Below are 13,526 nucleotides of genomic sequence, written 5' to 3' on the forward strand. Positions count from 1 at the left end.
ATCTCAAAAATTACTATTTATACTAAATTTATGGACTATTACCTTATTGAGCCTGAGTCATACAAGTAGTTACCGTAATTAATCTATTTAATGATTTTCATAATACGTTTTAGTTTTTAATTATTACTGTAACATAATGAGATCAAAATTATGTATGTTGCAATAAATCGAGATGATTGAAGTTATTATAGGTCTAGATTATTAAGATCATTATAGACCGAAATAATTCAAAGGTTTAATACATCATTTGGTCTCTACTTTTAGGGGTTTGGTTCAAAGTGATCATACCTTTTAGAAAAGTTCAGTAAGACTCCATATCTCGTTAAAAAATATTCACACCACTTTCACTCAATAACATTACCCAACATCCATTCACACACAACCCAACATATCCACGTATCAACATCAAACGAATATAATTCATCATAACCATCAACCATAAAGACCAATACATTCATGATTTCTTGCAGATTATCCTACTAACCATACACCAAGTACATAACCCAATATTTCTAAAACAACTATGTTCCCTCCATGATCAAGTATTCAAGTCTCTCAGCTTCTCTGGACACTACCCAACAATGTACCAGTTTTATACACCCACCTCCAGATTCCACCCTATATAACCTTATATACTATTCCATTCAATAATAACTCAAAAATGATATAATTTTCAAAACCCATAAAACTAGATACTTTAGTGTTAGGATGACATCAATATAACTAAAACAAAGAATCATTGCTTATTAACAACAAAACTGTGACCATTAGATAACCTTTGCACCTCTGTCATTAATCTTTATATCTTCAAAGAAAACTCCTTTAGCTTCCCTAGACCTATTTTGCAGACCCAAAATTTAAAATTTGCACAACGAAAACCTTAGCATGTAACCCTTTACCATTCTTATAATCCACCCATGCAACCCCAGAATATCATTTGCGTACTTTACCTATCAAAAAGGGACGTAGCAGCACATGCACAACACCAATTTTATGCACTTGGTATTAACCATATTATGATTTCCCTCCCAAGGTAGGTACCACGAAACCATTAAATTCCAATATCAAGAACCCCTTCTAAATCTCTAGATTCCAATGTCTACACTATACAGGAAGAAAATATAATATTTCTCTTCATCTTATTGTGGCCCCTACATGCATTGAAACTCTTCACTTGCAAAAAGAAAACATGCACTCATATCATTATTACAGTACATTACTCAACATTTATACTACTTCGATACATTTACGATATGCACTTATCCCTTACTACAAAACCACATGCATTGTAATCCTTCAACCCGTGCATTCATTTTCTGGGAATAACATCCCACACCATTTTTTCCTTAGCAATCCACAACCTTCCAATTGGGCATACTATCTATCCATACCGTTTCTCAAGATTAACAAGTTTCAAAGGAAATGCATCATGCTCAATCAATACATCAAAAAGTTAACTCCCCCCACCTGGTTTTCCAATGAATTCTTTAAAGGCCCCTTGGTTCCTAAAAAATCTTGTGAGTGGAACAAGGGCCCATGCACAATTATTTGATACATCATTCTCTCTCTACATTTAATTATTCAAACAATCATTTACATTTCTCTCTCTTCATTTAATCTTTCCAGTCATGTATTCATCAAACTCCATAACTCACTCAGGTTTGACCATGGTGGCACTTACAACATTATGTTTTTAACGGCGTGAGCAAAAAGGATCAGATTGAACATTTTTTAATGAAATATAAGACCTTACTGAACCTTTTTAAAAGATAGGATCACTTTGAACCAAAACCCTAAAAGTAAAGACCAAATAATGTATTAAACCTAATTCAAATTATATTATAGACCGAGATGATCAAGATGATTCTAGGCAGAGATGGATTTTTATTTGTTATGAAACCATAGAAGGATACCGTTTTCTACCACAGAAAGATCCTCAGCAAATATTTGGTATATGTGTTTTGTTTACCGTAAGTGAGAACTGAGAGAAGATCAAGATAGCATTTTAATGTGCTTCCTTTCCAGCTTCATAATTTTTTTATTTTCAATTTTAGAAATGTTTTGTTCTTTAATTTTAAATAAAATATTTATTACATTTTAAAATTAATGTATTATTATTTAAATTTTAAAAAATAATAAATTTAGTTATCTCTTCAAGTATTTGTTTCATTTTAAAAGAACGTAATCTTCTATTATGATATTATTTAAATATCTAAGGTAAATGTGGTGAAAATCTAAATATTCATAAATATAAGTTGAACTTTAAAATAAATAAATATTTTTTAATAGATGTTTTTAAAAACATTTTAACTATTAATTTCTTTTAATAGTATTTTCAATATATTTATTATTAAAGAATAATTTATATTTAAAGTATTAATTTTTTTTATATTATTTTTTCATTCTTAATTTTATCATTTTACATTTTCATTTAATAAATTATAAAATTATAATTTATATTTAAAGTTTTAATCTTTTTTATACTATTTTTTTGTTTTGTAATTTTATCCTTTTATATTTTTTAATTATTTGATTATTTAATACAGTTAAATTTAGAAGAATATATTTAACTTTTTTTTGCTTAAAAGTATTATTTAAATATATATATATATATATATATATATATATATATATATTAAATATTATTTTAGTTTCTGTGTTTGTTGAATTTTTTCAATTTTGTTCAATCAAGTCATGATTTTTGTTAATTTTACTTTATCTAGTTTTTTTGCTAATACAATTTAAATAATTAATGGTACATGAACAAGTTATGCCATGTGTTTCGTCAAAAATTTGATTAAAATAATTATATTTATACATTTATAAAGTTGGAAAACTAAATTTCACTAAAGCGATTAATTTCAATTTTTACTAAGTTGAGAGACAAAAAAAATATATTTAAATCTTATAGGTATTAAGTTGAGGAGTACTTTTGGTACCTTTCATAAGTCTAAAAAAAAGTACATATAAAAATACTGAGTGAATATTAGGAGTCAAATGATGAGAAAAATAAAAGGAGGAAACTATTTTAATATTTAGTGTAGAGAAGAATATTGACATTAAGAATTATGTAAAAAATAAGTCATGAGTCTAACTTAACTTTGAAGGATGCTCCCTACACCTCCCATAGTTCACCCTACACTTTCATTTTACATATTTGTTTTTATTTATTAAAGTCAACAGAAAATTATTGATGACTTAATAATGTTCTTACCACGAACAACCCTCCTAACACTAATGTTTACTCTGATTGTATAAACCTAGCCTTACATGCACCCCATTCCTCCTTCCAATTTTTACACTTATATTACAGTAGCATTTTTTTTACTCATTGTTTTCTATGTTGAGAGTTGAGAGGTTATACAGTGGTGTGGTGGTTGTGATTCGTGGAATGTTGTGAATATTGAAGGAGGAAGAAGAAGGAAGAACGTGGTGACAAAGAGCTCTTCAAGAGGTAATATTTCAACTAAACACCGAACCGGCGTTGAAGCTGCCCGAATGTCAGTTGTATAGTGCTGCACATCGAATTTCAGCTAACACCAACTGCACTTCAAAGTATGGATTTGGGATGTCGCACTTCGAACTGTGTTTTAGGGTGTCACACTTCCATCTTATTTTCACTGTGCTTGATTATGATTTTTTGATGTTATGATTTTTTATGATTTTTTTTTTATGATTTTGGTGCTCTTGTTTTGGTGTCTGCAGTATCTGTTACTTAACAAAATATCTGGATCATACATGTTAAACATAAACTTAGTTTCTTGGGTTGATGAAATGAAAGTTTTTCACCAGCATAATTGGTTGTATTGAAATAAACTTTAATTGTCAATATTATGAAAGTGTTAAGTAGCACAATGTTAACAATTCAATATAAAAAGTTTTAAAATCACAAAAGCACAACAAATTAAATTTAAATTAATAAACGAATAAAAACAAAAAACAATATACAACAAATAATTAAAACTAATAATTCATATTAAAAAATAAAATATCAATAAATAATTATAAATTCAAAAAACTTGAAAAACAAATTAAATTTACGAAATTCAGAAAAATTAATTATATTCAAAATAATATTTAAATAGATATGAAATACAATAATAAAATACAAATTATAAAATATTAACCGCAACATGTTTAATATTTAAATAAACTAATAAAAAAATATAAAAACCAAATAGAATTAAAAAACAATTAAATATAATAATTTTGAACCAACAAAACATATTTCACGTGAAGGACAATGCTTTATATTGCTAGCATTCAAGGTATTCTAATTGCGATTGGTATGTAGTTTACCATTGATAGTCTACGATGACTTTGCAAGGTAGTAGCTTATTATTTAATTGATTGATAAATATAATGTTACACTTTATACAGTTTTTAACATTTCTGTAGGAAAATAAATGATGCTAAAATAGGGAATCCAAAAAAGCTTTACCGCACATCCACATGCGCCGCGGTATGAACCGCACACTTGGAAGTGCGGCAACTACATTTTGATTTGCCGCGCAGCACCTCCAATTGCAGTTAAACCGCATTTCGCACTTCCAAGTACAGATAATTGTGCAAACACTCTTCCAAACTCAGTGCAGTTAAGACATCGACATTCGTCCCATCATCCCAGAAATGCAACCCATCCAGCCCACATATCCCAGCATATACAAACACAACACATACAAATAAACTGATGGAGGAGGGGAGGCAAAACTAAAGTCAAGGAGCAGGAGAAGATGGGAGGAGGACGACGGGCTACAACAGAGAAGAAAGGGGTGTAGGGTTTCAGTGAAATGCGGCATAGGGGTGGGTAGCTGCTTTTAAGTGGTAAACATTGAATGAGTCAATAAAAATAAAAGTAGTCAGAATATTTCCGGTGTTCTGACCGAGGCACAATTGGAATAAAAAAAGGAAGGTGCCTCTTTAACTTTTGATATAGATTAACCTGTCTCAACCTTCAATACAACATAATCTATCTTTCTCAACCTTTGACCGTTTTTGGCTAGTTTTTAATTTACTAGTCACACATCTCCATCACACACACAAAGAGATATATATGCTTTTATTATATATATATATATATATATATATATATATATATATATATATTATGTTGTATTCAATTAGATTAACTAAATATGTTTTTAATTTCTATTATCTAGCACATTTTCTTATCTTTAATACCTATATGTACTTAGGGCTGGGCATAATTAACTTAACTGCACTAAACTATAGATTATCTATACTATATTAAACTATAAAAACTAAACTATTTTTACTGATAACTAAATTATACCATGTTGTGGTTCAGTTTTAAAAAACTGAACCTTTATAATTAGAGTACAGTTAACTATATAAATTATCTCTTTTATGTTTATCTTCTACCGTGCTTTGTGGTAAAGTCTTTTTCTATCATTTTTTTCTTTCAATCATTGATTCACTACGGTTATAAATATTTTTTGTTGATGGTCATGTTGACGTTCTATTATTACAATTTTAAATTTAATTTTCTCATATTAAACTTATAAGTTTTTATTTCTGATTTAATTTTAGCATCTTATCTTAATTGGAGATTTTTTATTTAGTTAATTTTTGTATTAATTAGTTGTTCTTAAGTTTAGACAATCCACAGCATAATTAACTTGTGTCTCATTCTTGTTCAATTCATCATGAGGAAATATAACCTTATGATAAATGATTTCTGTTAAATATAAAATTATTTTAATAAATTACATGTAAAAATTATATTCTGCATATAATAATATTTTATATGATCTGTATATATAATCTAAAAATAAATGTTCTTTTTCAAGTCTCTTAAAAAGTTAACTATTATTATAATAATTATTAAAATAAAATGATATTATTAAATTTATACTAAAATAATTATCTATTTTTTAAAAAAAACTAAATTTTATTATATTGTAATTATATTTCAAAAACTGGTAATTATTTTTATAACTTAATAAAATTAACTATAATTGTAAAAATAAAAAGATAAAAGTACTTATGTAAATAATTATAAAATATAATATTATATATATATATATATATATGAGAATTCAGAAAAAGGTGAGAAGAGAAGAAAGATGAGAGTTTTTATATTAAACTAGATAATTGTCAAAATAAAAATATTTCGAATAACGCAAAACAGAGATAAACAGAAATATTTTTTAGAGATTAAGTTTTTAATCTATATAAAATAATATATAAACAAATTTATATTATTAAATTAAACTATATTTAATATGAGAATCAAATTTTAGAAATTTTATATTTTTAAATTAATAATAAATAGTAATGATAAATAATTATAGTTATTAATTTAATTTTAATAATATGATAAAATAGTACCAATAATATTTCATTAATTTTTTTAAATTTTTTATTATAATTATTTACTAATTCTAATTGTATAGATTTATAATTTAATTTTTTTAAATGCTGTGATGTTATTGAATATTAATTTATTTTTTTGTAATTATTAAAAAAAAATCAAATTGAACTAATTTTTTTAACTCTATCGATGATTAGCCATTGACAGTTGTACTAGTGCAAAACTACATTTATTTATTAGAAAAAGGTGCATTGTAGTTAACTGAATTGTTTTGTAGTTAACTGAACTAAAAAGTAGTTTAGTTTAGTTTTTTTGAACTATTTTTTAGTGCAGTTCAGTTTTTTTAAACTATTTTATAGTTAATTATAATAGATTTATAGTGCAGTGCAAATAGTGCAATTTGCCCACCCCTATATGTAATTAACTTCTATTAATATTAAAAAGATTTAATACATCATTTGGTCCCTAGTTTGAGTCTTGTGTTCGAAGTTGTCATACCTTTAAAAAAAATTTCATTATTGTCCCATATTTCGTTAAAAACGGTTCAAGTAGGTCCTTTTGTCTTACGGCATTAAAAACATAACTGTGGAATGATGTGACAACAGTGACCTGTCCATTTTTTTATGATGGACAACTGTGACCCAATTAACGTGGCTAGAAACCCTAATTTCCCTAAGGCCAGAAACCCTTATGCCACCACCGTGAAACCCTAGCCGCCGTCGCCACCGCAGAACGAAACACGCCACCACCAAACCCTCAAGCCACCATGCCACCGTCACCACCATCAATACAAACCTACAATTCGAAGCAGAGAAACTGTGACTTGTGCAATGTTTATGCGAGAGAGCCTTTATGATTTTGCATCTTGACTCGCGGTAGCCCATGGTGGCACTACGCATTTGATCAGCGATGAACGAAGAATAAGCTCTCATTATGGGCTTTTGCTCTTTGCAAAGAAGACGAAGATGGAGGACGCATGAAAAGGCTTCTTGCACGATGCATGGAGGCACATTATTTCTGCATTTTTGGCTTGTGCAATTTGCAGGTTGGTGTCCATGGATGTTGCTTGCGAACTAGGGTTTCTATGATTTGGGTAGCGATTATGTATGTTTATGATTTGTTGTAGGTGTGAATTGGGTTTCTAAGTGTCGCAATTGTGATTTTCTTGTTCATATTTGGGTTGGAATTTCTAGTTTGCAGGTTAGGGATTTCCATTCAGTTCTTGCTTAATGGTGGTGAGGCGCGACGCATGGTGGAGATTTTGCCCTGATTACTGGCGACGCGGTTTAGGGTTTCATGGTGGCCAAGGTTTGGTTGAAATTAGGTGATTTGGGTTTGATTTCTGGGTTTTCTGTTGCTTTTCTCTGCTTCGAATTGTAGGTCTGTGTTGATGGTGGTGATGACGACATGGTGGCCAGAGGGTTTGGTAGTGGCGCGTTTCGTTTTATTGCAGCAGTGGTGGCTAGGGTTTCACGGTGGTGGCACAAGAATTTCTGGGTTTCTGACCACGTCAATTAGGTCACAGTTGCCGCGTCATAAAAAGTTGAACAGGTCACAATTGCCACATCATTGCACTGTTATGTTTTTAACACCGTAAGCCAAAAGGACCAACTTGAACCACTTTTAACGAAATATGAGACAATAGTGAACTTTTTTAAAAGGTATGACGACTTTGAACACAACACCCCATACTAGAGACCAAATAATGTATTAAACCTATTAAAAATTATATCCACCATTAAGATAACTAATTAGGTTATTTGTGTTTTAATTTTATCTAAGAATTGAGATTATGGTCATGAGAGCCTAATATACATTATATAACGGACGATAATAGGAGTTAATCCAATTTATTTAAATTTGTTTCTACTTGGTCCGTAAAGTAAGATTGGATGCACATGTTTTAAGAGAAATTGGATTTCGATGGAAGCGGTGAGGTGTGCATTCATACAGTGGTAGGGACTGGTGGAGACCATTAATAAAGTCGTTGAAAGTTGGAGAAAGTTAAAAGTTTTAACCACTATATTAAATATTGGAAAGATAAAAAAGGAATAGGGAACTGTATGGAGTATTGGATGGTGGTGAAGGGAGTAATGTTCATGTGTCTTACATACAAAATGTTGGCTCAATAGTCCAACTCGTCTCGTCCTATTTGCGAGCCACGAGTCAGCAATATTCTTCTTCCTCATGATGCATCGATAAGTTATACCAGTTTGTGTTGTAATATATTAATATTATATTACAAAAGTTGTTAGCTTAACGTTGGGATTTTAGAACGTTAATTGCAACGTTCCATTGTTGTTTTTAGCTTTTGGCCAACGTCCTTCTTTCCAACTCAACGGCCAATTTCTTTTGCTGCAACGGTCCTTTTCTTATTTCTTATAAATGCCACCCTTTCATTCCAAAAGAGAGGGACCATAATCATTTTCAAATCTCTATTTTCTCTCTAAAATTCTTTCTCCTACTCTCTTCTATTAAATCTTATATCCTGAGTGAATACTTGAGAGAGTTTCTTGCTAGCTCTGTGATCCTCAGATATATTCTGAGAAGTTCCTGTTGTATCCTGGGGGACTTGCGCAATACATCGCGGATAAGTCCTTAAGGACAGTGAATCTACACACCTCAGGAAATTGCGGTTCAAGTTTTTGTCAGCACATTTTACTACAGTTTGTTCATTAGCATCCCTCTTAAATTTCAATAATTAACAAAATGGATGCACCTGCCTTCTTCCACTTGATACAAAATGCTGGGTCCAAGATTTTGCGTCCGCACCGTATCCGACGTGGACTCCGTTGTCCCAGATCACAAAAATGATGCTGCAACCTCCGCCAGCTACGCTCCCAACTCTATCGCCGTCGATTTCTCACCGCTCAACCTCCCACTGCTCCGATCCCATCGCTTAAGCTGTCGTCGATCCGTCCTCATTTCCCGCAGATCCTTTCGCCGCAAATCTAAATTCTACAATTCTATTGACAACTATTATCTCGAAGCTTCTCTCCTCTCAGGTTACTCATTCTCATGCATCGATCACGACTGTAGGAATAAACGCAATGCTTTCCTCGTGTTTGTTCACTTTTTCTGTTTTCTCAAAATGAAAAAGTTGATTATGAATTACAATGGATTAATTGTATTAAAGTATAGTGTTGTACTAGATAGAGTGCGTCAACACTTACTTCGTCATATTGTACACTAGCCCGGTTTTGAAGACTATTCAACTCATAAATGATAAAACACCTCTATTTTATGCTTTTTCATTATAAAACATAATAATTCCTTCAACCAGGGAAAAGTGATCTTATCAGTGAGGATCAACGTCCCTCGGATACTATTAATTCAAAATATACGAATCGTGGACTAGTTCGTTCAAGGTTCGCATAATGTGGACCAAACCTATGAGGTCTGACAGTCTTGAAATCTCAATCAGTTACAACACTTTATTTTTTACCAACATTCTTACTCTAGTTTGGCACATTTAATATGTTTGAAAGAAAAGCAGTGATATCAGTTTCTGATGATCCTCCACTTGCAATTGCAGTATGGCATAACAGTTTCAGCTCTCTGCTTCTTTTTCTCATCACTTCATCACCATTCAAATCCATGAATTTTCTTATAAGACTGGAAATTTCGTCTTTTCTGATCAAAGTGTCTTCTTTTACCTCCCTTTTCACCCTCCACCCCACCTTCCATTCCTCCACTATAAACTTACCATTAAGGGGTTGGTCCATAAATATAGGGAATGCCAGAAAAGGAACACCGCTCAAAACACCTTCCCTAGTAGAATTCCATCCACAATGAGACCAAAATCCCCCAATTGCAGGATGCTGCAACACCTTCAATTGATCACACCATGGCAAAACCAGTCCTTTATCCCCACATAACTCTTTCAACCTACCATTTTCTCTGGGTTGTACCCACAAGAAAGGAACACCACTCTCACTCACACCAGCTGCAATTTCATCAAATTGTTCATTAGAAACCGAAAGAAAACTCCCTTGAGAAATGTACAACACAGAGGCAGAAGGATGGTTGTCAAGCCATTGAAAGTAGCCATGTTTAGAGGCATCAAAGCGGCCATTATCAAAACAAGGTATGGCAGGGCCAACAGTGTAAATGGGTATGGAGAACTCTGCTTTCAAAGCATCAATGGCTTGAGGCTCAAGTTCATATATGGTGGGGAATAAAAGATATTGTGCTTTCTGCACCCACGGTATAACATTCAAAGCCAGTTCCAACAATCTTCGACTACGCCAACTTTCATCACTGAGAGGAAAATCTGCCAGGCGAATTGATGAGTTCCCCGGAATATAATCCACACGTTTTTCACCATCTTCTGCACTAATATCTTGCCTTTTAATTAAATTAGCCTTCAAATATCACATCCAAGAATTGATACGTAGAATTGATTGGACGGAAAAGTAAATTAACTTTTAACAAATTTTAGTAAATTCCATGTACCATGTGTCAAAATTCTCCTGTTAAAAAAACTCAAATTTTTATTTTAACCACTTCCAAGCATTAAATTTGGGTTTGGACTAAAGCCCGGAAATGCGGGAGTGAAGAAAAAGTAAGAATAAAGAATATAATTATTTAAATTAAAAGAAAAATAATAAAATTTTATGATTAATTTATTTGTTATAAATAAATTTAAAATTGAAAATAATATATTTATGAAATGACCGAATTATATATATTATTTTTATTATAAATTAGTAGTGATATTATTGTTACTATTATTTCTATAATAATAATGATTTTTTTATTATAATTAATTTACATAATATAATGAATAATGTTTATATATGTATCAGTGAAAACGCTTACGTGTTGTGTCTTCCTTTTTACTATATTTAATTATTTTAATTTGAAAAATAATTAATTTAAATTATAATTATTTAAAAGATAAAAATAGTAAAAATAAGAATATAATTATTTAAATTTAAAATAAAAATGATTTAAAAGTTAAAATTATAAAATATTAAAAAACTCCTTTATATATGATTATATAAATAATTAAATCACATGATTAAAGGTTACAAAATTAATTATGTGGCTTTTATAATAAGTTTTTTTTTCATATTTTAAAAATAAGAGTAAACACGCGAAAGTTTTGTTTCGGCTATATCTTTTTCACTTCATTTATTTATTTATTTATTTTTAATTTTTTGGGCAAATAAATGAATGTTATAAACAATGAAGTAGCATCGCGTTTTAGTCTGCTTGCCGGGTACAGTACAGAGAATATTTTGATGATCCATTTTGGTTTCCTACTTAGATATTTTAAAAAAATAATCATATAACATTTTTTTTACAATATTTTAATACTGTTTACGTATTATTTTGTGATTGATCTATATTTATATTTATAATTATTATTATTGAGTGTAGAATAATTTTGGACTAATTAACACGTAAACAATGTTAAAATATTATAAAAAAATGTTTTCAAAAAGTATATTGTCTTTTGAAAAGACTGTGAATTTCCAACGAAAACTTTTAGAATTAAAAAAAGTAACCAAATAAAGTTGTTCACTGTTTTTAAAATAGCTTTTCGGAAATAGAAAAGGGTAATTCCACTTTCATTGGCCGAACTGATAAAGAAAAACAAATCCACGGGTGTAGATGTTCTATTGGACCAATCCTAGTGATCATTATAATAATTATTAAAAACTAATTGGCATTTAATTCTTGTTAAGAGATTGGTAAGTGAAGCTATAGAACAGTTATGGTAATTCTCTAACATGGATTTGCAAGCGTAACTGACCTGATACGTTTACTGGGTAGTGGCCGTTTCGTCGGAGAAGATGGTAATGTTTGAGCACGGTGAAAAACGACGCGGACATGGGCCAAAACGACGCCACGGGGATGTTTCTAGGGTTGGCGAGGCGAACCACCCAGAAGAGGTAAGTGTCGTATATGATTACCGTCGGCGGCGGGTGGAGGCGATTGAGCAACTCTTCAAAAGGATCTTCCATTTTGGTCATAACGGCTTCAAGAAACGTGACGAAGTCATTGGCTCGACTCTCTTCGGAGGGAATAACGTTGGGGATTGTGGCGAATCGGATGTTGTCGGGCTTGGACTCGGAGCCGATGAAGCCGAGCCATTCTTCGGTGACCACGAAGGTTACGAGGATTTGAGAGTTTTTGGAGAGTAGCAACTTGCAGAGGTTCATCATCGGATTCACGTGACCTCGTCCTGGGTATGGCACCGCTACCACGTGGCAGACAATGGTTGGTGGAACTTGAACCGGTTGAGCCATAGAGACAAGAACAGTGTTTCGAAAGTGAGAAGAAAGAAACCAGAATCAAATATTTAGGCTCACTTTGATGAAAGTTGGATTGGATCAGGAAGTGTGGAAAAAAAAGAAAAAGAAAGGAAAAAGGAAGAGAGAGTGAGAATCAGAATGAAGGGAAAAATATAGGAACCCAACCAGACCAGAAAAATGTGGCTTGATCACGTGACTAGAGAATGATTACTGCACGACCACCTCATTGAGACCCTTCAGTATTGTATACTGTGTCTGTCCCTCGGACGTGTGTCTCGGATATTCACATATATGGCACTCTTCAATAAATACATTATACTAACTTTCATCTACACAATTATACTAAGATTTAAAAATTTATTATGTAAGTTTTTATTTCATCTTTATACTAATAATTTACTTTTCATTCATATTTTGTGTTTTTTTATTAAGATTTATTTATACATAAATCTGGTTTAGAAGGTGTGTTTTTCTTTTCTTAGACAATAACCATGATCAACGAATGAAGTATTTTAAATGAACTAAATATTTTTCATTTTCTAAATGTTAGATAGATGAATTAAATTTATTACAATACTCATATATCTAAACTGTTATATTTAACTAATTTCTTTATAAATTATTTTGAATGTAATTTCAATTATAAATTTAAATTATATATATATATATATATAAATAAATAAATAAATAAAAGCTATCTATGGTCACTTGAGTTCTACGTAAGAGATTAAAGTGGAGTGGAATGCCACCTATAGGGTCTTACTTATGGGTGTTTTAATTTGCAAATCCAATTTTCTAAAATATTTTTAATTAATGGGTGGTTATCTAGTAATTTTATATTTATTAATAAATTATGTGTAGTATTGAAACCCTACACCCCATTTCTCCTGTCAGCAAACATACATCCCCTGTTTCCTCTAACATGAAAA

At 30.8% G+C, this 13,526-nt stretch overlaps 1 protein-coding gene across 1 annotated transcript; it reads right to left on the reverse strand.

The window, feature by feature from the left end:
• Positions 1–9,604: 9,604 nt before the first annotated feature.
• LOC108337197 (UDP-glycosyltransferase 87A1) lies at positions 9,605–12,926 on the reverse strand. The gene is made up of 2 exons (XM_017573669.2): positions 12,096–12,926; positions 9,605–10,664 (listed from the first exon to the last, which is right to left on the reverse strand). The coding sequence occupies exons 1-2, from the start codon at positions 12,589–12,591 to the stop codon at positions 9,793–9,795; spliced, it is 1,368 nt and encodes a 455-aa protein (XP_017429158.1). The 5' UTR covers positions 12,592–12,926; the 3' UTR covers positions 9,605–9,792.
• Between the last annotated feature and the right edge of the window lie 600 nt (positions 12,927–13,526).

The sequence above is a fragment of the Vigna angularis genome, chromosome 7 (genome assembly GCF_016808095.1).
Source record: "Vigna angularis cultivar LongXiaoDou No.4 chromosome 7, ASM1680809v1, whole genome shotgun sequence".
NCBI classification, from domain to species: domain Eukaryota; kingdom Viridiplantae; phylum Streptophyta; class Magnoliopsida; order Fabales; family Fabaceae; genus Vigna; species Vigna angularis.

Coding starts and splice junctions, on each gene's coding strand:
- LOC108337197 (XM_017573669.2), bottom strand. CDS start 12,591: ATGGCTCAACCGGTTCAAGTTCCACCAACCATTGTCTGCCACGTGGTA. Junction 10,665..12,095: donor CTACCCAGTAAACGTATCAG/GTCAGTTACGCT, acceptor ATATTAGTGCAG/AAGATGGTGAAAAACGTGTG.